This window comes from Hydra viridissima, unplaced genomic scaffold (genome assembly GCF_058129835.1).
Source record: "Hydra viridissima isolate aposymbiotic clone 2 unplaced genomic scaffold, HvirCarnegie_v1 scaffold_1, whole genome shotgun sequence".
NCBI lineage: Eukaryota > Metazoa > Cnidaria > Hydrozoa > Anthoathecata > Hydridae > Hydra > Hydra viridissima.
Genome location: NW_028324300.1, coordinates 2,219,716 through 2,241,200, shown reverse-complemented (window position 1 = coordinate 2,241,200; position 21,485 = coordinate 2,219,716). Strand labels below are relative to the sequence as shown.

Genomic DNA, 21,485 nt, shown 5'->3' with positions numbered 1-21,485 from the left:
ATGCAAAATAAATTCATCGTTGCAAACAAGCACTTGAGTGATATTTTAAATACTCGTGATATTTGTTGCTGCTAGACCAATTTTGATCACAGATTTTTTAGTGATTTACTTTATTATTGCGTTCGATTACATTAAAAAATATAATTGTATACTTAAAGTATGACATCCTATTGCATGATTAATTAAAAAGTATTTTTTCTTAAAAACAAATAAAGAAACAAAAAAATAGTTCAATCTTATTTAGTTTTTATTTCATGGTACTTCAAATAAGTTTTAAACAAAAAAAATCTCATTGCGCCAAAATTCTTTTTTTTTTTTTTTTGAAACCAGTGCACATTTTTAACAAAAGACGTTTAATAAAATATATGCTTCAAGCTTTTCAGTTTTTAGAAATGGAAAATAGTTTATGAACAATCATTCAATTACTCGCTATACGGCTTTTCAAGTAATTTCTAGAAAATAGACATAAACTGAGCGAAACTTAATTCTGGGAAACTATTTAAGATGAAGACTCCATCTTTAAAAAAAGATTTTTAACAAGTTTGGAGTAAATTTCAATTTTTTATGTTAAACAATTCGTTTGATTGAAATTTGGACTTCTGAATTCCTTCTAAATATTTAATAAATCTTCTTTGAAGAAATATTTTGCAAAGTTGTGAAATACGATTGTTGCTGAAATCTCTGCTTAACTTTTCCTCATACATAGATTACATACATAATGAGTTAGCAGTTTTTAAACCATCTTCCATAGAACAAGATGACATTGGAGGTTTTGATTTTAATTAGATTTTTAATAGGTAAGAAGTAAGTACAGTCAAATGTGTATTCTTTCTGAAATACTAAAAGCTAAGTTGTTTCTTTGTTTTGATTTGTAGTGGTTGACGGAAGTGTTCATGAACATCAGCTTCTGGAAGATTTATTTCTAAACTACAACAGTGCAGTTCGTCCAGTGATAAATGACTTAGACGCTGTGAATGTCACTTTTGGTTTAAGCTTAAGACAAATTATTGCCGTGGTCAGCTTTTTAAAGAACTGAATATTACTTTGCCTGCTAATAAAAAATAGATGAATCCATCTCTCTGCTCTTAAAGTATTCTAAATGAAACTAATTTTTTTTTTTTAGCATGAGAAAACAGAAATCCTTGTTGTCAGTGCATGGATACGACAGGTATCGAGTCTTTAAAAAGATTTTTTTTTCTAAATACTTTCGAAATTTAAATTTTTTGTCTTTTAAATGCTTTTGTTTTTAAAATTTCATTTCCCTACTCTTTTTTAGAAATGGTTTAATCCTTCTTTAACTTGGAACTCCAGCAAATACAACAACATCAAAGAAATCAATGTTGATCCTTCAAAAATTTGGACACCGGACATTGTTTTATATAACAAGTATGCATTTTCGTACGTTTTGGAAACATGTGCGGCTAGTAAATAAATAAACTTTTAACTATCCGTAAAAAACTTAGAACATTATTTAGAAATAAATTATCATTTTACATCTTGTTACATTTTTTTCTTAAGCGCGGAGGAAGACAAAATGTTTGCTGGAAATTTAGACGTATTGAAAACCAGAGCAAAGTTGAGGTACGATGGACAATGCATATGGCTTGCACCTGTTATTTTAAGAAGCAAATGTGATATAGACGTTACTTACTTTCCCTTTGACACGCAAATGTGTCCGCTGAAATTCGGGAGTTGGACTTACGATAAAGAAAGACTAAATTTACTAAAAGAAAGCGACACAGCCACTTTAGGTTCTTTTTTTTAAGGTGTTTTTTGGAAAATTTAAATCTTTATTGGAGTTTTTGTTTATTTAACCGTAATTCTTTTAATTTATGGCATTTATAAGTAAACGATCGCTGCAACGTTCCATTGACATTTATTAGGAAGCGCTATGACTTCTGTCAATACAAAAGAAGAATGATCTGTACTAAAATATTCTTAAAGAACTTTTCGAGATGGAGATATTATCATATTTAATATATTTTGTATATATTCTTTTTTACAGAGAATCACAAAACTTGTATAAAATTTTCATCTAGAGAACTACTACAAAAGTTCCGAGTGGCTGTTGAAAAGCGCTGTAGCAGAGTCCAATGAACAAAAGTACGTTTGTTGTCCAGAACTTTACCCTGATGTAACTTTTACAATAAAAATAGCGCGTCGCTCGTTATTTTACATTTGTAACCTAATATTTCCTTTGACTGTAATTGGAATGTTAACCATGTTTGCTTTCATTTTGCCGGCGGAATCAGGTATTCCATCAAATATTTTTAAATTATACATACATACACATATACATACATACATACATACATACATACATACATACATACATACATACATACATACATACATACATACATACATACATACATACATACATACATACATACATACATACATACATACATACATACATACATACATACATACATACATACATACATACATACATACATACATACATACATACATACATACATACATACATACATACATACATACATACATACATACATACATACATACATACATACATACATACATACATACATACATACATACATACATACATACATACATACATACATACATACATACATACATACATACATACATACATACATACATACATACATGCATACATATATGCATGTATTATATCATATTGTATTATATTATATTATATTATATTATATTATATTATATTATATTATATTATATTATATTATATTATATTATATTATATTATATTATATTATAATGTTGAAGGAGAAAGAGTATCTCTTGCGGTTAATCTGCTGCTTGCTCTGATTGTTTTCATGCTGTTCGTTACAAACATTATCCCTTCAACGAGTGACGTTATTCCTTTAGTGGGGATTTTATACAGGTACATTTCTTATTGTTTATTCTTTGAACACATTGTTTGCTAACTCAATACTTAAAAGTAATTTTATAACATTTATTTATGGCGAATAATTTGATATTTATTTTTTAAGTATACTTATAAACACCTCATAAAAATAATATAAACGATTTTATATTTGTTCTCCATTATTAAATTTTAAAATCATCTTTTAACAATTTAGCGCCTTCATGGCAGAAATGGTGCTAATGATTATTATTCTTTGTTACATAATGAGGATATACCACAGAGAGCCACATGATCGACCGATGTCTGTGTGGACCAAGAGGTAAACGTAATCTTAATTTCTAAATCGCTTCATAATAGCTTTAAAGCAAAGAACATAAAATTCGCTTATTAAAAGATGGAATTAATAACACCATTAAACAAAATAAAATTTTTTCTTTGTTGCTAGATTTAAAATGTGTTTCCCTATTTCCTTTAATCTGAAACAAATAGAAAATTGCCACCGTTTTAAAGAAACATGATCAGAATGAGACATTTTAAAATTGATCTGATTTACAGAATGCTCGTAATTCACATGCGCCGTTAAGTAAACTTTCAGAATGTTCTAGAAGTATGAGAACTCTTCTGAAGCATTTAGAATGTTCAAGAACATTTTGAAACTTTCAGGAATCCTTTCATGAAATTCTTAGATCATCAACATTGATTGACGTGTAAAAGTAAAGATGACTTAAACCAACATTTAAGTGTCATAGCTGACCAGTGAAGTTGTAAGTTCAGATTACAGCTGTTAAATTAGCATAGAAGAGTTGTTAAGAACGAACAGTTTTTTACAACATCTATTGACAACTTATCATGAGTGCTCTGAGAAAGTATCTGCCGAGATAAGTGAGGCTTGTAATGAATTGCTTGGGATGCCTATAGGGGATCAGATAAGCTCAAGGCCAATCACAGGTCAGAGTATGCGTCACCAAACATTTTAAAAGTTTTAATCAACAAGATGGGTTGTGCTTCTGTGCTGTATAACCATTTTATTTGAAGTTATAGGAATCAGTTGTAATTTAATGAATTGCACCTATTCAAAAGACAGTATGTCCAGTTTATTGAAGCAGTGCTGCTTCATAGCAGAAAAAATAAGCAGTTTCTCCCTATGGTTTATTCTGTCAACCTAAAAGAGAATTACATCAGTGTCAAATGTTGCTTAAAGTTCAGTGTCAAATGTTGCTGAGTGTCTTAAAGTTTCGTAGATATAACTGCGAGGATTTTGTAGACTTCAAAATTTTGTAGGACTTACAAAGCTTTTCTGTTTCCTTTATCTGTGAGATACTCAGGACTTTAATGTCCATTATCACAGAAAAGACTGGCTACAGCTGACCGAATTCTCTATAGAAAAGAACAAATTTAAATATATACCGCTTGTAGACACTCAAAACGTGTTGCCACCCCTGCATACTGAGCAAGTGTTTGTAAAATATTTTATGGCAGCTCTGGAAAAGAACTCAGCAGCTTTAAAGTAACTCCATAAATTTAAATAAAGTGATCAAAGTGAGTAGATTCGTCGGACTTAAAGTAAGAAAAATCGTATGATTTTCACGATTTACCTAGAAACTGAAGAGAACAGAAAAAGAGGGTTGAAACAGTTTGGTTGCAGTGGTTTATAACTTAATAAACAATCACGAAATTGAAAAATACAAGTAGCTAATACAGGCCATTATTAAAAAATTTCTCCATATTCTTTATTCTCATCTTGGCAAATTCCCGAGTGGTTTTGATTTTGTATAGTTGTGAAGTCAATATTTTTTAAATTTATTTCTGAGTGCATAAATGAGATAAATTTCGCCTGTTTAATTTTTTTAGGTAAGAATTTTTTGCGGAGAGATTTTACAATACAAAAGTTTTTTGGGAAAACCGCTGTTTCTCCATGATTTTTAGACAACACTTGAAATATAACTCAAAGAAAAGCCCATTATAAAAATTGCGTTTCATAGTTTTATCTTTGAGTGTGGTTTGTAATTTGCATTCTTAGAAACTTCTAGTATCTACAATAACAAAAGGCCCAAATTTCTCACGGTTCTGAAATCATATCAACTCAAAAACCCAAAACAAGTTTTATATTTATTCATTTTAAAAAAAGTGTATTAATTCAAAGAAAAAAAATGATTGTAATTTTGTAATTAACAAAATTTCCTCGTCCCCATTCCTTATCCGTGTTCTAAATCCTGGTCTCTAATAATAATTGTTATTAATACTTTTATTATCAAATAAATAATTATTACTCTTTTTGTTATCATGATAGGTAGCGGCTTTAAAGAAAGATTTGGTTTTGTTTCAGTTTTGACGAATTTTTTTAATTGAAAACGATAATCGAATTTTCTTTGCTTTAGATGGATACTTGATTGGTTATCATACATAGTTCGCATCCGTGATCATAGTAACAAACGTGATCCGAAAGATACTTCAAACTGTTGCAACAAACATGAGCAATCCTTGTTAAGACATCTTGAGACTTCGTCTTTTGTAAAATTGCTCATCAAAGAGTCTGAAAAAAGGTCTTACTGCAAAAAAGCTCCAGGAGTTGATAGCCCATCGAGTAATAGTTCTAGACAAAATGGGGACGAGCAGTTATTAGATAAAATAGATATTTTGATAAAAAAGCTGCAGATTGTGGATGAAGAACACGAGATCAAAGCAAACTGGAGGATTGTTGCCATGACACTAGATCGTTGTTTGTTTATTTTATTTGCGACCATGACAGTTCTTACTTTGTTTGCTTGTTTCTCAATGTCACCTAAATATGTGTCATAGAGGTTTGTGCTCTATCTTTAGGAAAAAACGTTAGTATTAGCTTATAGGTTTCTTGGTATTTGTCGTGTTTCATTTGTCAAGTGATTTTTTTTAACAATTATTTTTAAATGCAGTCGCAAAAACTTTGTAGCTCTTTTTTCCAGAAATTTTTTTATATCGTAGAAAAGTATGATGAAGTGAACGAATTGTGACGAGGAGAGTTTATTACATAAAGAAAATTTCTTTCTAAATTAAAAAGAACCTGCGGGTTACATTACTCGGATTACACTCAAATTTACTTATAAAATCAGCGAAATTAGAATCGAAGAAGCTCGGGACTGCACTGCATTTATGAAAATAACAATTTAGTGCAGTGCAGAAAACTAAAATACTTTGCTTGAAACCATGTTGACTTTAAGACGGCTGCTCATCACATTGTTAACCACATTGCTCGTCACATTGTTCTTATATGCTCAGTTTTTCATCCGAACCACTCTCTAGGTCGAATTTTTTGTTGTTTTGAATATAAAGACATTCTGAGGATTCTAAGACACTGAGTGAATGAACTGGTAGGCTTTGAAACTCTGAAACTAAAGAATTACCAATTCAAAACGGAAAACCTCCCAGTTTAAAGATTCTATTAAACAATTATATTTTTTTCAGTGATCTGGTTCGGCTATAAACATCATTATTTAACATTGACACAATTTAAACATTATTTTGTAGATACACGTGTTCTTTTATTCCACGAAAAGTTTTCAGCGTATGATTTTGGGCGGGTTTTTGGTAGCGTTGGTTCCTCTACTTCATAATCCCAACCTGAAGGAGAAAAAATACAGCATGTAACTCGAATAACATATAACAGATCATTTTTATCAGTAACAAATAAATCTTCAAACATTGCACATATAACTAAAATTTCCATTCGATCAATTCAGTCAAATCGAGCAATTTTAAATTTCACTAACTCTAATTTTGGTAGAAACTCACCATGTGACTTGCAATATGATACAGCTGCCTCCCTCGTTGAAAACTCTATTTGCGTATTTGACAATGGATCTGCACTGAAAGTCGATATTGTAAGTTAAAAGCAAGAGTTATTTAAATAAACACACAATTATGCTTCATTAATCAAAGCAGTACAATAAATTAATAAAGCATCAACCTAAAATAAAAGGACCAACATAAAATGTTCAAAACAAATGTTACTAATAAAGTCACAGCGGGGATATTTAACACAATTCAAATGATTGAAAAAGCAAACAATAAATTACGTTGACGCCCATCCCATGAGTGGATTTTCCCAACGTTCGCGTGTATCGAAACTCACACGCCACTTGCGCATATTATGCGAGCCACTTTGCATTGCATTTCGAGAGGGCAAAAAAATTGCAGCTTTACGGGTCTGTGTCAAGTAAAGAGGAACTCCATCAACAACTGACATCTCTTCCTAAAATAGAAATAATATGTATATTTTTTAAATCAATATTTTGTAATAATGTTTCTACAATATATATTAAACTAAACAAATACACTAAAGAAGAATTTAAAGAAGAATCTAATTTCTGAATACAAATTATTGTTTGGATTCTATATTTTTTACTGAAGTTTTTATAAATGATTTTACAGGCTTTAATTGTTAAAAAATATAGGGTTACAAGAATTTGGGGTGTTTAATGTGGGCATAAACTGTCATAAATTGTATTTATCTTAAGGATCAGGTTACACCAGCAGGATTAATTACACTAGCAATGTGCACTAATTTTTGGTTAAGCAATTTAAAATCTTACTCGTCTGGAAGGGCAATCCTTACCGTTAGCTTCTGTAGTTTCTTTGCTGGAAATTAAGCAGTTTGAACAAGTTGAACATGTACTGCATGTTTGTCACCACACACTCTCTGATGAGATATCAGATTTCCTATTGATGCATGTTACTTTTTAAAAACTCAGAACAGTTTCTACTGATGGTCAATATATGTCATATGAAACTGAGTTGAATTAAGAACAGATGTATACATTAGAGGTATATTTACCAAAAAAAAACTTGGAACAATAAAAGAACTACTTGGTTCTCTTGAATATTTGTGTGAACTATTGGCTTTAACACACATCAAAAGCTTTCTACTCTGAACACACTTTACTTAAATCTGCTTCACTTCTGGGTAAGTTAAGTAAAATAATGTGAAAAAACAGAATGGCTAACAATAATTCAACTGCAAAGTCAAAACTCATCTTTTCAAGTTCTTCATTAAATTTATTTGCTTCACTATCATGAGTGCCATAATGTAAATTCTAGTATAAGCGAGTGGCATAACATAAATTCTAGTATAAGAGAGTGCTATAAAGTAAATTCCAGTATAAGTGAATGCTTTACCATTGAGGCTATACTATTGAATCCTATACCATTGAATGAATACAAATGCTATACCATTGAATGAATACCAAAAAATACCATACCATTGAATGCTATACCATTGAGGCAAGTTGCAGTCCACTAACTACTAAGAGATGACTTTTTCTTTCAACTCAAAGTACTAAGTCCAGGATAATTTGTTTTAAAAGAAAATATTGTGGTTAAATAATATACATTTGTTTAAAAATGCAATGAGAGAAATAAACTAGCAGGCTTCAAAACTCTGAAACTAAGAAATATTTACCGATTCAAAATGGAAAACCTCCTAGTTATACAATTAAAGCAATTATGATCAGCTCATAAGCAGCTACTCTTATCTTGTAAATGACAAGATACAACTTTTATGAAGTTTTAGATTTTGAGGGGAAAAATTAAAACTAGAGCAAGTTTGGAATTGAGATGAATCAAGATATGGGAAAGCTTAGACAGAAGAAAACATGTGGTGCTAGTCACAAAAATATAACAGCTTTAGTAGCTTACAACACCTTGAAAAGTATCGGACCCATTGTTTATGTTAAGTGTCAAAAAATTTTAAAGCTTATACAAAGGGACCAAGATTCCTCCTAAAAGTTAGATTAAATGGTAGAATAATAATGGAAAATCTATACAGTTCTAGAAGGTTCTGGAAGGTTCTATAAAGTCTCTAGAATGTTCTAGAAGCTTCTAGAAAAACGTGGAAAACTTGAGAAGGTAAAGTTTTTTCTGTATGGTTTTGACATAACAAACCAGATTAACTGTTAATTGTAAACAAGCAAATGATGATTGCTTTTTTACAATGAACACCTATTTCACATTTAAATCAATTGAAAGTTAATGTCAGAAAAAAAAAAAGCAATTCCAAAGTTTCCAACACATGTTATGAACTAAATATGCAAATGTCTTGAGACTGAGAGAAACTTTATCAAAAAGCATTTCTGTTGATGTGCTTTAGTTCAAAATGGCATGAAGCAGTTCAAAAAGGCACAAACCAAAGAAAATGGTGTCTCAGGTTTTAACATGTACAGCACATGTAACATGTTAAACACTTAGATTTCCATTTTAAAAAGTATGAGCATTAGTTTAAGATGGTCAAACCCAAAGACGACATGATGATCAAGTTAATATCAACTAACACTCAAAATTGACCAGAAAAAGTACAATAAATCTGAAGCATCAATGAATCATAAGTATCATTTAAAGTCAAAAAATGCTCAAGCTTTCCTTTATCTCTACCAATGACCCCATAATATCTTTCATTCGTCAAAACATTTGAAAAATGTTTTTATCTAACTTAAATTATAAATAAAATTTATAAATCATCAGTTGGTTTTGCAGGAAGTAAATAAATATATCTGTATCTAGTACATACAGTCAGTCACTATATTTTAAAAAAAAGTTATGTATATATTACATAAAAACAGAATCTTTAACTCATGAATATAGAATTTAATTAGTTGGATATTGATCCTTTATCTTCAAGTACACCCTATAGTTTCTTAGAGAAATCAAAAAGCTCTTTGTTGTATTTGGAGTAGTTTTGCTCATGAAATCCTGAAAAGCATTTACGAATACTGCTTATAAAAAGTGTTATCTTTAAAGATTCTTTATTTAAAATATTGAGTTTTTCTTTTAGGTCTTCTGAGTTTTGAGTTGACTGAAGTTGTTTTTGTACATGCTTTGCATTATAATCCTGCTGAAAGTTCCAGCACTGTCTAAGGTATTATCATTACATAGATAATTATACACTACCTTGCAAAATCCAATTATTAGTGATAGTCCATGATATCTTAAATAAATGCCAGTTCAATAAACCTGGTGCTGTTATTGATCTTCAAACCATCACCTTGCTTGACTGTGGGAAACAGGTCTTTCAGACTTATTTCCTCAACTTTGCATTCCCACCTTTTTATGTAACAGTCACTTCCAAGTATATTCTATTTACTTTCATTAGTAACAGAACATTTTTCCAATACTCAAATAATTTACTAATGCATTGTTACAATGTACAATCATTTTTGTGTTTTGCTGTAGATATCGGAAATTTTCTTCTGGATACTTACTTTTAAGAGTTATCATTTCTAAGAATTTTTCTAATATTCTTTATACACACTTAGTATTATCAAAATTCCTTATATCTATGGAACTTTTCATTTTGGCTAAACTTGAAACAACTTTAACATTAAAGACATAAACTAGTTATTGAATAGTAACTAGTTTCCATAATATAATATGATAATCCCATAATGAAATACGAGACTTCGTTTTAAGCAAGAATAAACGCTATATCAAACTTGTGGTGTGAATTTTGTAATAAAACGTTTAACTTTTTCATATTAAGTATTTTGTCATCCATTTTTGCTTTGAAATAGACAAAAAATTTACTATCTTTATGTATTTTCAGAATAAATTTTTTTATTTTTGCCTGTTTTTTTATAAATACGGCTTATATAAGGATGATGTAGACTTAAGTGACTAAGTGTATGTATCTGGAACAGATGTATCTGTATAGTATTTAAATACCTGCGGTGCACTATCAACCTCAGCTACTTTGCTTGGTTTTGCCTTTGATTCTTGAACAGAAGAATACGATCTTTGTACAATCAAATGATTATTTCTTATTGAAGGAATGAAAGAAACAACTCTATTATAGTTTCTATGAAAAATGGCCGCCATTTTAAAAATATATCGCTCTAAAAAAAATAACTCTAAAATAATCGGCGCAAACGTAAATACCGTATCACTTAATTAAATAAAACTATTCTACTAAATGCCGCATAATAATTTAAATTAAGGTCATTTAGATCCATGTTTTGTTACTTTTTTAACTTAGTTATTTTAAATAACTGCGAAAGATTTTTTTTTTTTGTTTTTTTTATGAGAAAATCAATTCTTTTATAAACAACCAATCACAAGAATTCCCTTGGAGTTTAAAAATAGTGGCCCTACTCACAAGTTCTTTAAGAATTATTGACTTGGCTTTCAACAATTTACTTAGGCAGTTGGTATATTTTGCGAAACATAGCAAAAAGATCCCTTTTTCATTCTGATGGTTGATTGGGTAATAAGCGCAGCAGTTAGTGCATTTAAAAGATGTTGATGCATCAGTTAGTGTGGAAGGAAAACCTTCCATTGTAATATATATCTTAATTTATTCTAAAGATCAAAAAAAAATTACTATGAATTAAAAATAGGAATAATTCCTTTGTATACCAATCTTGACAAACCAGTTTCTTCTTCTTTTTTTTTTTTTTTTTTTTTTTTCAAGCTTTTTCTAGAAGCTGTGCAATTAAGATTTACATCTTAAAAGTTTGCTAAATTAAGTCAACTAAAAAGACACAAGCTGAGCACTCAATAAACTACAGTATTGTTGACAGGAGTTGCAATCAGTTCCGGTCTGTAAAAATAATTTCTTTCCATTACATGTGTTGGGTTAAAAAGACTGCATAACATGGTAAAATACCTTTAAAAAACGGATTTCTGAGACCTGAAAAATTTGGAGGTTTCAGACAAACTGTAGGTGATAAAGAAATCACAAACTCAATCGTGAATTTTATAAGTCAAGATAAAGAATGTGCTTCACACTATGAGAGTGGAAAAGGCAATAGAGTGGATCTTCCACCTGGACCTTCAACCAGTTTTAAAATTATGGAGAAGTTGAGAACTTCATTGAAACCAAGACAATATAAATATTTCATCACTCTCTAAGTTTAAAAAAGATTTTTTTATCAACGTGTAATATTGGATTGGGAAAGCCCAGAACAGATGTTTTTTTGTGAAACATAAAAATGTTGATAAGAAAAATATTTGACAGAAACTTTTTTTTTTTTCAATTAGAGCGTGCAGGTTTTTGAGTGAGTTTTTGGGTGACAAAGTACATATTCTGTAAAGCTTGGCTTAGCTCTTTATTAAAAAAGAGGATAATAATTTTCAAAAATGGCAGAAGTAATACCAAGCTATTAAAGATTTTGAAGAAGGAGAAAAAAGCAAATGTAAAAATGTTAATGGCTTTCTTTGAGGTACCAAATGATGTGTAGGAGTTCTATGCCTGTGTTCTTGACAATGTTGAAGTAGTAATGCAGGATGAAGCTGATGACTTTGATGAAAATGAAACGTTTGTTTAAACTTAACCAATGTATTCTACTAAACTTTTGTTTTATTTTTGGTTTCATTGAATATTCTCTGTTGTAGCCTTTAAATGTGATTGTTTAAAATTATGTACTAATTGTTAATATCGAGTCCATTTCCTTAGTATCAGCACCGCTAGTAACAGTAAATTAATTCAAATGACAAATAGAGGTAAGAGAAAGGTCAAATTTCGATTTAAGGCAATGCAATGCTTGATTTCAAAACTTAATTACATCATAGACGTCTTTAATTGCTTACAAAAATTTCTAACCAGTATTTGAGTCTTCTTAATTTAATTGAGCAGTTTTATGAGGTTAAAGAATCTGATTTGCAGCATGCAAAGCCATGAAAAAACGCCTCTGAACATTTTGAAGAAAAATTGCGTCTTCCCAGTCTGCATTAAACGTATTTTCAACATCAAACAACAGCGATATGAGTTTTTATTTTTTTAAACACGTGTGAGTTTTAAATTGTTACAAAAAGAAAAAGAAAACCCAGGGTCTTCACTTATCATGTAACAAGGACAAAGTGGTTAAAATAGGAGGGGGGTTCTAGTAATTTATGTTACATCATTTTTCTAAGTTTGTACAAATAAACGTAATTCGAAAATCGTTCGAAGTTTAGTTTTTTCACAAAAGCTTTTATTTCATTAAAAAAATTGTGGACTTTGAGCTTTTTAAAAAATCTCTCATATATTAAACCGTCACAAGCATACATAAAAAAAAAAAAAAAAAAAAAAAAATTTTAGTAGTAAAATTATTTTTAATAAAATCACAATAAACTATTGCTTACAAAAATAAAAATTAATATTTGTTAAAAGTTTAAATAGATAAGTTTTCTCAAAACTTGTTAAATGTGACTTTTATCCGTTTTGAAAAAACGCTCTTCAATTCCAGATATTTTAACTGTAAATAAAAAATGTACTGGTGTTGGGAATTGTCCATACATTTTCGAGAAAACCTGTCTAAAAATCTTAATTAAGTATAATTAAACAACCCTCCACTCCTTTACAAACTTAGGGAAAATTATGCACACAACAGATTTTTGTTGACATAATTGTTTTTTTAAGATAAGATTTTATTTGGGAAAATTCATCCATAGTACGTCTATTTCGTAATAAAGGTCTTAAGATTGCACAACCCGTAAATTTATGAGTGAATATCAGATATTTTAATAAAATTTTTTTTTTTTTTTTTGGTATAACAATCAAAACTTAAGTTTTTTTTCAAGGTTTTAAAAAAAGAAAAATTTAGAAACCACAAGAAGCAGCCGTGAGTTTACTAACAGTAGAAAAATTTCAACATTACTATTCAAAAATTAACTTTAAAAGCAAAATCATAGTTTTTTCTCAAAAAATTGTGCTTTAGTGCTTCGTTGAAAGTCAAAAATTTTCTGGAGCAATAAAACAAAGTTTATGCTAATTTATGCAAAGGTCGAACGGAATAAAATACGCTCGTCGTTCTCAAAGTCAAACATAAAATCCGAAGTACTAATTGTCTACGTTTCGCGTATGTTAGTTTTTTTTTTTTTTTTTGAGCAGTTGAATTTAATTAAATAAGTTTCAGGTTGGCTATTGAATGGAAATTTGAATTTATTTAAATTTAATGAAAAGCCCGCAAAATAATTTTTAAAAAGTCAAAAAAAGATTTAAAAAATTTAATGTTCTTGTAAATGAATTTAAAAGTAAAAATAAAAATAAAAATAAAAGCTGCAAGTTAACCAAGTATATAAAGAACGATCTTCTTAATCTTGGTCCGTACTTTGTACCTTCTTGGAGAGATATCCATTACATGGATATTATTGCAACAACAGAGTCTTTTGCTTTAAATCTGCATGTGTATGCTATCACCCCATACAAGTGACGTTTTAGGATCGGCTAAGTTGGCATGATAATGCCAACTTAGCCGACCCTAAAACGTCATTTGTATGGGGTGATAGCATACACATCAAGGTTCCCTGTAATCCAAATTTTGAAATCTTTTAACTTTGTCCACGGAAAATAGTTTCCTTTCAATGTTCAAATTGAGTTAAACTTTGACTTCATAGTGCGCCAATAAAAACACCAGTAGAATGAGAACAACTCAACATAATTTGATAAAGTTTGGTACAAATGTTGCCTACGCACACCAAACTCTGGATAAAGTTTGAGTTGGAATGGTTAACTGATTACGGATTTATGGCAGTTTTAGTTTATATTTTATTAGTTTTTTGCAACTAATACCTCAAAACGTTACCGATTACTGTAATATTCGGTCACTATTTCCAAAATAATGGTTACATGAGTGTTCTACTATGTAATATCAACAATTTTTATTATAATTGTTTAATTGCTATATGTACCGTTTTAATTTTACAGACCAAAATATTGATTTTCTATTTAAAGCGTGGTTTTATTTGGCTTGAGCGTAGCGTGAAAATATCAGCATTTCTTAAGGTATAAACTACTGCCAAAATGCATAAAAATGCTAAAAAATGATTGAACAGCTTTTCTAAGGATACCAACATAAAAAATAAAAAATATTTATTTCTCTTAAAACAGAAAAACTGTGAAAAAACAAAATATTTTTTATATTGACTAAGATTTTATATTGACTAAGACTTAACAAAATTTAGATGAGATAAGTGATAATAATAAGATAATTTGTAAAAATTTTATAAAAATAATTGCAGAGGCACAAAAAGAGAAAATCTCTACCAAACGTTTTCTAAAAGTGTAATCATTTTTGAAGGGAGAAATTTATGAAGGGCAGAAAAAGTCCTTTGAAGACCAGTAAAAATCGTTTGTCTCATCAAGTAAGATCTCATCTAAGTTTTCTTTAAGTGTGACAAGTATCTTTAATTTAAATAAATATAAGTATATTAATAATTGTCATTGTTAACAAGTACCGTTAATAATTCTTTACAAGATTGCAAATAAGTATCATTTGTTAAGTGGATTGTTATCGAATATTGATTAAGGTTAAATTTTGTAAAAGGCAGAATTTGGTTTCGTGAAATTAGATTTAGTGAATTAACACAATGTTAAATCAAGCAAAGATTCATGATGAAAATCGAAAGTTTGTGTGCTTGCTCTGTTTGAAAAAATGTTGAAGACAGCGTATTGAATTCCGAGCAGATCGAATATGTCAATTGTACAAGACCAAGATTAATATCATTGATTCTTGGGTACCACAAGGACTCTGCGAATCGTGCAGAACTACTTTACACAGGTAACAAGAGGGGAAAAAAGTTGCACTCCCCCCGCTGTTTGATTTCAAGTCAATACAAGTGAAACTTGAAACAAGAGCCACAATGTCTTATTGCCTAATATTCCAAACTGGTTGTTCAAAGCTGCAAGAAAAACATCTTTTTGAAGAGCAAGCCACCATTTAGAAAAAACCAAGTGTGCTTTGGAGCACATGCCTCAGCTCTTTAGGAAAAGTTTTGCACACCGATGCTCTCAAATAAAGTACAGGGAAAACTTTCAATCTTTAGCAGCAAATGATGACAAAGCACCCTAACAAATTGCATCTCGAGTTAATTCCAATAAAGAATTATTTCCGGAAGGAGCTTTTTAACTTGTTAAAGGATTCGGCGGGCCTCCACTTACACTTACCCCCGGTAAATATTAATACTTAAATAATTTTACTTTCCTTTATACATATATATTACATACATACATATATATATATATATATATATATATATATATATATATATATATATATATATATATATATATATATATATATATATATATATATATGTATATATATATATATTGAAAGAAAGTCTTGACGATTAAGAAATGAGGATAGATAGATTTCAGGGAGTATACTTTTGAGAAGTTTCTAATCTCTTTAAAAAATGAATAATTCAAAAGTTTTATCCAAATTTTCTGAACAAAGTTTATTATGAATATAAAATATGCATGTTTTGGTTTCACATCAAAGTGGTGCCCAGCGACCATCAAACGCTCCAAAATTGACCACTCTAGCTCTTGTAAATATACAATTAAATACGGGCCTGTCAAACAATCGATTAAACTAGCTGGTCAGAATTGTAAACCAAACATCAAGCAGCAAAATGGTAGAGCCATATTTTTACATGAATTTCCCAAGAGCAGGTCAACCCTTAAGTGATTTCTTCACCTGCATTGACTTAAAAGTCACCGAAGGAAAAGGAGATTCTGGTACAGTTCGGGTTGTTGTTCACTGCGCTTATTTATCAAGTCTTGTGAATCATGTTATTCAGCCTCGCAAAATTTCTGGTGGCTGTTTCGTTAAGCTCGGAATTGATGGTTGCAAAGGTTTTCTCAAGTTTTGTCTTAGCATTGTCAATACTGCGTTAAGGAATGAAACCAGCTCACGGCCACAAAAAACAGTCTCTCACTCAAAGGACTAGCAAAGACACTGGAGTCAAAAGACAAAATCTTGTTACGGTATCAGAAGATTTGCCAGAAACTCACTTCAATGTTGAACAAATCTGGTCACTGATTATTGAAAATCGACTTAAACTAGTTTTAGCTTGTGATATGAAAGTTGCAAATATAGTCTATTGTATTCAAACCCATTCAAGTATGCACCCTTGCACATGGTGTGATGTCAAATCCAAGTATCTTACCGAATCTGGAAACTGAATAACGCTGGGCTCAATCAAATCTAGCCTTGATTCCATTCAGCAATCTGGCGGGGTTTTTATTAATGCAAAGCTGTTCGACAATTTCATTCAAAAGCCCATAATCAGCGGGTTTGACAATTTTCTGATTTTGGGAATCATCCCACCAATTGAATTTCATCTCCTTTTATGAGTTGCCAATCACCTTTTCAGGATCCTTAAAACTGCTTGGATAGAAACTGTTAAGTGGCAACCTGCCCTCCAAATTAAATTTAGTCCATATCATGGGGGCCAGTTCGACGGAAACGAATGCAGAAAGCTTCTTAAAAATGTTGATGTGCTGCAGCAACTTGCTGATATAAACTTATATCCCAACAATTTTCACTTAATTGAAGCATTCAAAAGTTTCAATTTAGTTGTCAAGGCTTGCTTTGGATTCATCCTACAGCCAGACTTCGCTTAAAGAATTGAAAATTTCAAAAGGTGTTACTTAATGATAACTGGTGAAAGCGTAACACCTAAAATTCACACTGTCTTCAACCAGATCAAGGACTTCATCAGTCACAAAAGATTCACCCCGGGGCCCTATAGTGAACAAACTGTCGAAACTGCTCATAAAGATTTTTATCAACATTGGTCAAGGTATAAGCGAAACAATAATCATCCAGAGTACAAAGAGAGATTGTTGTGCTGCATTACTGATCTGAACATCTGAGCATCTTTAAAAAACTGTTAGCATAATTTGAGTTATTAGAGAAAAGGAGCAGAAAATCTTATCTCACGGTTTACAATGAACATTTTAACCAACTTAATCCTTAAACGCTGTTATTTTAAAAATTATGAATTTTGATATAACATTTAAAAATAGTATTGCAGAGTATTTGTACTAAAAGAGAAAATTTAAAAAATTGAGAAATAGAAAAATTGAGCAATTTATTAATAGTTTTTTTATTAATAATTTGTACTAAAAGAATATTAAGCTTATTACTAATAAAGCAAAAGCGAAAGCAAAATTGTCCGTTTGATAAAGGTAATGAGTTTTTTAAAATAGAACACGTTAAAACTTAAGAAAAAATTAGAGAACAAATTTTGGTCCTAAAAGAGTTCTAAATGAAGCTCATACTTATTGTTAACCACTAAAACTATTGAACCACTTAAGTTAAGTTTCATTATCTTATTGAACCACTAAAGTTAAATCTCTCTCCCAATTTAATAAAAAGGAACGATTTTTAAACATGTAAAAATAAATCTACTCGAAAGGTCCGTGAGGCTCTTGAAATACCGCGCCACCAATCTTCCCGTTTAAATGGCGAAATTAATCTTGATAGTGGGTAGTTTGTTATAACTCAATTTTGGACTTCATTTTTCACATATTTATGTAAAAAAGAAAGACGCTATTCACTAGCTGACGTTAGTTAACTTTAAACTGTTTTTTAACTCAAAAGCTTTAGAAGATGATGACGCTGGTAACCATAATCCAACAAAAAAAGCCTTATCTATCAGATAATCTCTCCTCTTTCTCTCTCTCTCTCTTTCTCTCTCTCTCTCTCTCTCTCTCTCTCTCTCTCTCTCTCTCTCTCTCTCTATATATATATATATATATATATATATATATATATATATATATATATATATATATATATATATATATATATATATATATATATATATATATATATATATACAATGCTTACGCACATTATTTTCTTTAGCATATTGTCTTCTTGGTGTAGTTTGTAATAAGACTTTATTCAAAATAAATTTTAGCTTTGATCAAAGTACTAAAAATCTTGTATAGAGCCAAAGCCCAAAGCTAAAGCTTTTGTAACAAGATCAGGAGATTATATGAAGAGTTGCTAGGTAACGCATCAAACTTCTCATAAGAAAATCATGGGAAAATCTTTGTTAAAGTTATCTAAATCATTCATTAATAAATCCAACTAAAATCCAAGTATATTGTTTAATAACAAATAAACTGCCATATTTATTAGTTGTAAACAGACGTCAACTTCGTCTGCGTTTGACGTTTGTTTACCTTTTTTTTTTTAGTTCGTTATCCTGATAACCGGTAAGACTTTGAACCATTGAAAGGAAATTGTGTTGCAGAAATTTGTTGTGTTATTTAAAAGTTACATTTAAGTTCTGGAAGTTTAAATTTAGAACTTATTGAAGTTTATAAATGAACTTTACTAAAATATAAATAACCACATAGGTATATATATATATATATATATATATATATATATATATATATATATATATATATATATATGTATATATATGTATATATATATCAGGCGCGGATCTAAGGCGATGGTCACATTTAAATTTAACAGCAGCCATGTTAGTTTTGGGTTTTTTCGCTGAAGGAATATCCCTAAAAATTTAAATTTGTCTGCCGTAATTTACGGATTTTGGCTACAGAGATTCTTGCTATGGCCACAACGCTTCTTATTATACGTTACCGACGCTTTATTCAATCAATAAATGCTGAGAAAAAATATTAAAATATCAATCTTTTACCGAAATTTCAACCGTGAAAACAAAATATGGCCACACAGTTACAAATTCCTGAATCTTCGCCTATATATATATATATATATATATATATATATATATAAGCGAGGCAAACATCAGTCTTAAAATACCATATTTCATGTATTTTATTCCATTTATACAAAATCATTGAGCACTTATACGAGCACGAGATTTTGTATTTGAAAATAATACAACTTGAAATAGCTATATATATATATATATATATATATATATATATATATATATATATATATATATATATATATATATATATATATATATATATATATACAGGCGCGGATCCAGGTATTTGTAACTGTGTGCACACACAGAGTTAATGAAAGTCGTGTTAACTACCGTTACAGTCCTTTTCATATGACTCTACAATCTTATTTTCACTATTCGTGTTTCTAAAATTTATAACTCGAGCAATTGCTGTAACATTATCGAACGAGAAAATAGTTTTGGAAATCAAATTTTTTTTAAAAAAACATGAACTTATTCCATACGTTAATAATTCTGATTTAATTGCAAATAAATCGAGCAAATGTTAGCCACTTAAACAAAAAAAAGGAATGAATAGAAAATCGTATTTCAAGTGGGAAAAAGCGACAGAAACATTAAGATTTTAGGTAAATAAATTTCTTCAACAAATCTCTAAATTTATTTTATTTAATTTAGCTATTAATGTAAAAAGGGGGTTATTTAATTTAGCTGTCAATGTAAAAGGGTGTTTATGCGTGAATCAGCAATAAATATTTTTCTTGCGCTTACGTGCTATGGTGGTTTTGACACACATCAAACTTAGAAAAAAAAAAAAAAAAGACTGGGTACTGTGTTTTTAAGAAAGGAAACTTTAAGCTAACCATTTACAAAAGAGTTTTTTATCGCAACAAAGAATTTTCGACGTCTCAACAAAGATTCGGAAAAAGAAAACAAAGCCATACCTCCGGGTTAGTTTTTCGATTTAATTTGTTACCAAAAACATGAATAAGAACAGGAGTATAAATGTAATTAATATAAAGCTCCTATAAATAGAAACAAAAAAATTAGTTTGGACTGTTCATAAACAGTGATCGCCTAATACGATACTAACAGAAATGGAGTTTAATTTTGTAGGAATGTATATATGTGTATGGTGTATGTATATATAATATATATATATATATATATATATATATATATATATATATATATATATATATATATATATATTCCTATATTTAGTCTAGTAACAAAGATGGCAAAATTAATATTGGTATTCGTAGTGTGTCTGTTGGCATCAGTTTTGATTAGAGAAATCGATTGTTGGTCAATGCAAGGCAATCATAACAAGATTTCTGAAAAAACGAAGGAGGTAAAAAAAAAAAAAGAAAAGACATTTAAAGTTTTTTTATATAAAAAAAGTTTTTGATTTGAGGTAAAGAAAGTTCGAAACAAATTAAAGAGAGAAAAAAAAAAATTGCAGTAAGTAAAAACAGTTTTAAGTTTAAAAAACACAGTTAGATTTTTTTTTTTTAGAAATTACAAACTCAAACTACACAAGGCAAAGACGAAAAGACAAAAAGAGGTATTAGATTGTATTTAAATGATCGAGTGAAAAACAACTGACCAAAGTGTAAGCAGCGCTCTGGATTTCGCTGATTTTAAGTATAAGCTTTGGTTTTAGTAAGAAATCTATGAATAAAAAAAACCTGATACAATCCTTTCTTTAGAGTATGGTACTTTATCGAAGCAAACGCTTTTATGATGACCATAATTAATTGGTGCAAGGATATTTAGAAGATGCGGTTAATGCATTTTGAACTTACTATATATTATATATATATACACACATATATATATTTATGATTGTATTATTTCTAAATTTTTAATTTATAAAATCTGAATTAGTTTTAAAGAGGTTGTTTAACTGTTTTTTTTAATGCCATCTTGTCGTTCGATGAGTAAAAAAATCGCAAACCAAAGCAAACCCCCCTCCCCCTCCTCAAACCTCAAATGTCGAATATTTTTTTTATTTTGAGAGGTTTGGCCTAATGATATACAAATGTCTCGCTGGATTCTATAGAGCAACATGTGGAAAATAATATAAAAAATTAACTCTCTTTATTCCGTCTCCAAACTCGTTTTAATTCTCTCCACGATTAGAAAGAATTTCCATTAGAAACCTAATTAAATATAA

At 29.6% G+C, this 21,485-nt stretch overlaps 2 protein-coding genes and 1 long non-coding RNA gene across 4 annotated transcripts; 2 read left to right on the top strand and 1 right to left on the bottom strand.

Moving 5' to 3' along the window:
- Window positions 1-472: 472 nt before the first annotated feature.
- Window positions 473-5,856, top strand: LOC145187532 (neuronal acetylcholine receptor subunit alpha-3-like). 2 transcript variants are annotated; one of them, XM_090067100.1, is made up of 9 exons: window positions 473-797; window positions 876-1,015; window positions 1,124-1,168; window positions 1,277-1,386; window positions 1,519-1,751; window positions 2,040-2,252; window positions 2,773-2,890; window positions 3,090-3,194; window positions 5,254-5,856. In XM_090067100.1, exons 1-9 carry the CDS (start codon window positions 758-760, stop codon window positions 5,672-5,674), a joined length of 1,425 nt encoding a protein of 474 aa, XP_089923226.1. In that variant the 5' UTR covers window positions 473-757; the 3' UTR covers window positions 5,675-5,856. The 2 variants fall into 2 exon arrangements, with proteins under 2 accessions (XP_089923226.1, XP_089923232.1); XM_090067106.1 differs by lacking the exon at window positions 876-1,015 and having other exon boundaries at window positions 680-797.
- Window positions 5,857-5,874: 18 nt separating this feature from the next.
- LOC145187533 (NADH dehydrogenase [ubiquinone] iron-sulfur protein 4, mitochondrial-like) lies at window positions 5,875-10,765 on the bottom strand. The gene is made up of 4 exons (XM_090067119.1): window positions 10,565-10,765; window positions 6,928-7,103; window positions 6,644-6,717; window positions 5,875-6,472 (listed from the first exon to the last, which is right to left on the bottom strand). The coding sequence occupies exons 1-4, from the start codon at window positions 10,715-10,717 to the stop codon at window positions 6,369-6,371; spliced, it is 507 nt and encodes a 168-aa protein (XP_089923245.1). The 5' UTR covers window positions 10,718-10,765; the 3' UTR covers window positions 5,875-6,368.
- A 9,361-nt stretch (window positions 10,766-20,126) lies between these two features.
- Window positions 20,127-21,205, top strand: LOC149892865 (uncharacterized). Its single transcript, XR_016449191.1, has 4 exons — window positions 20,127-20,256; window positions 20,531-20,660; window positions 20,825-20,873; window positions 21,019-21,205. It is a non-coding gene; the product is annotated as an uncharacterized LOC149892865 (long non-coding RNA).
- The last annotated feature ends 280 nt before the right edge of the window (window positions 21,206-21,485 follow it).

Bases quoted from the DNA above. Each gene is read 5' to 3' on its own strand.
- LOC145187532 (XM_090067100.1), top strand. From the start codon at position 758: ATGACATTGGAGGTTTTGATTTTAATTAGATTTTTAATAG. The intron at 1,752-2,039 runs GTTCTTTTTTTT...ATTTTCATCTAG, and splicing joins AAGCGACACAGCCACTTTAG to AGAACTACTACAAAAGTTCC. The intron at 2,891-3,089 runs GTACATTTCTTA...TTAACAATTTAG, and splicing joins TTAGTGGGGATTTTATACAG to CGCCTTCATGGCAGAAATGG.
- LOC145187533 (XM_090067119.1), bottom strand. From the start codon at position 10,717: ATGGCGGCCATTTTTCATAGAAACTATAATAGAGTTGTTTCTTTCATT. The intron at 7,104-10,564 runs GTATTTAAATAC...TTTCTATTTTAG, and splicing joins AGGTTGATAGTGCACCGCAG to GAAGAGATGTCAGTTGTTGA. The intron at 6,473-6,643 runs GTGAGTTTCTAC...TTTCTCCTTCAG, and splicing joins ATCATATTGCAAGTCACATG to GTTGGGATTATGAAGTAGAG.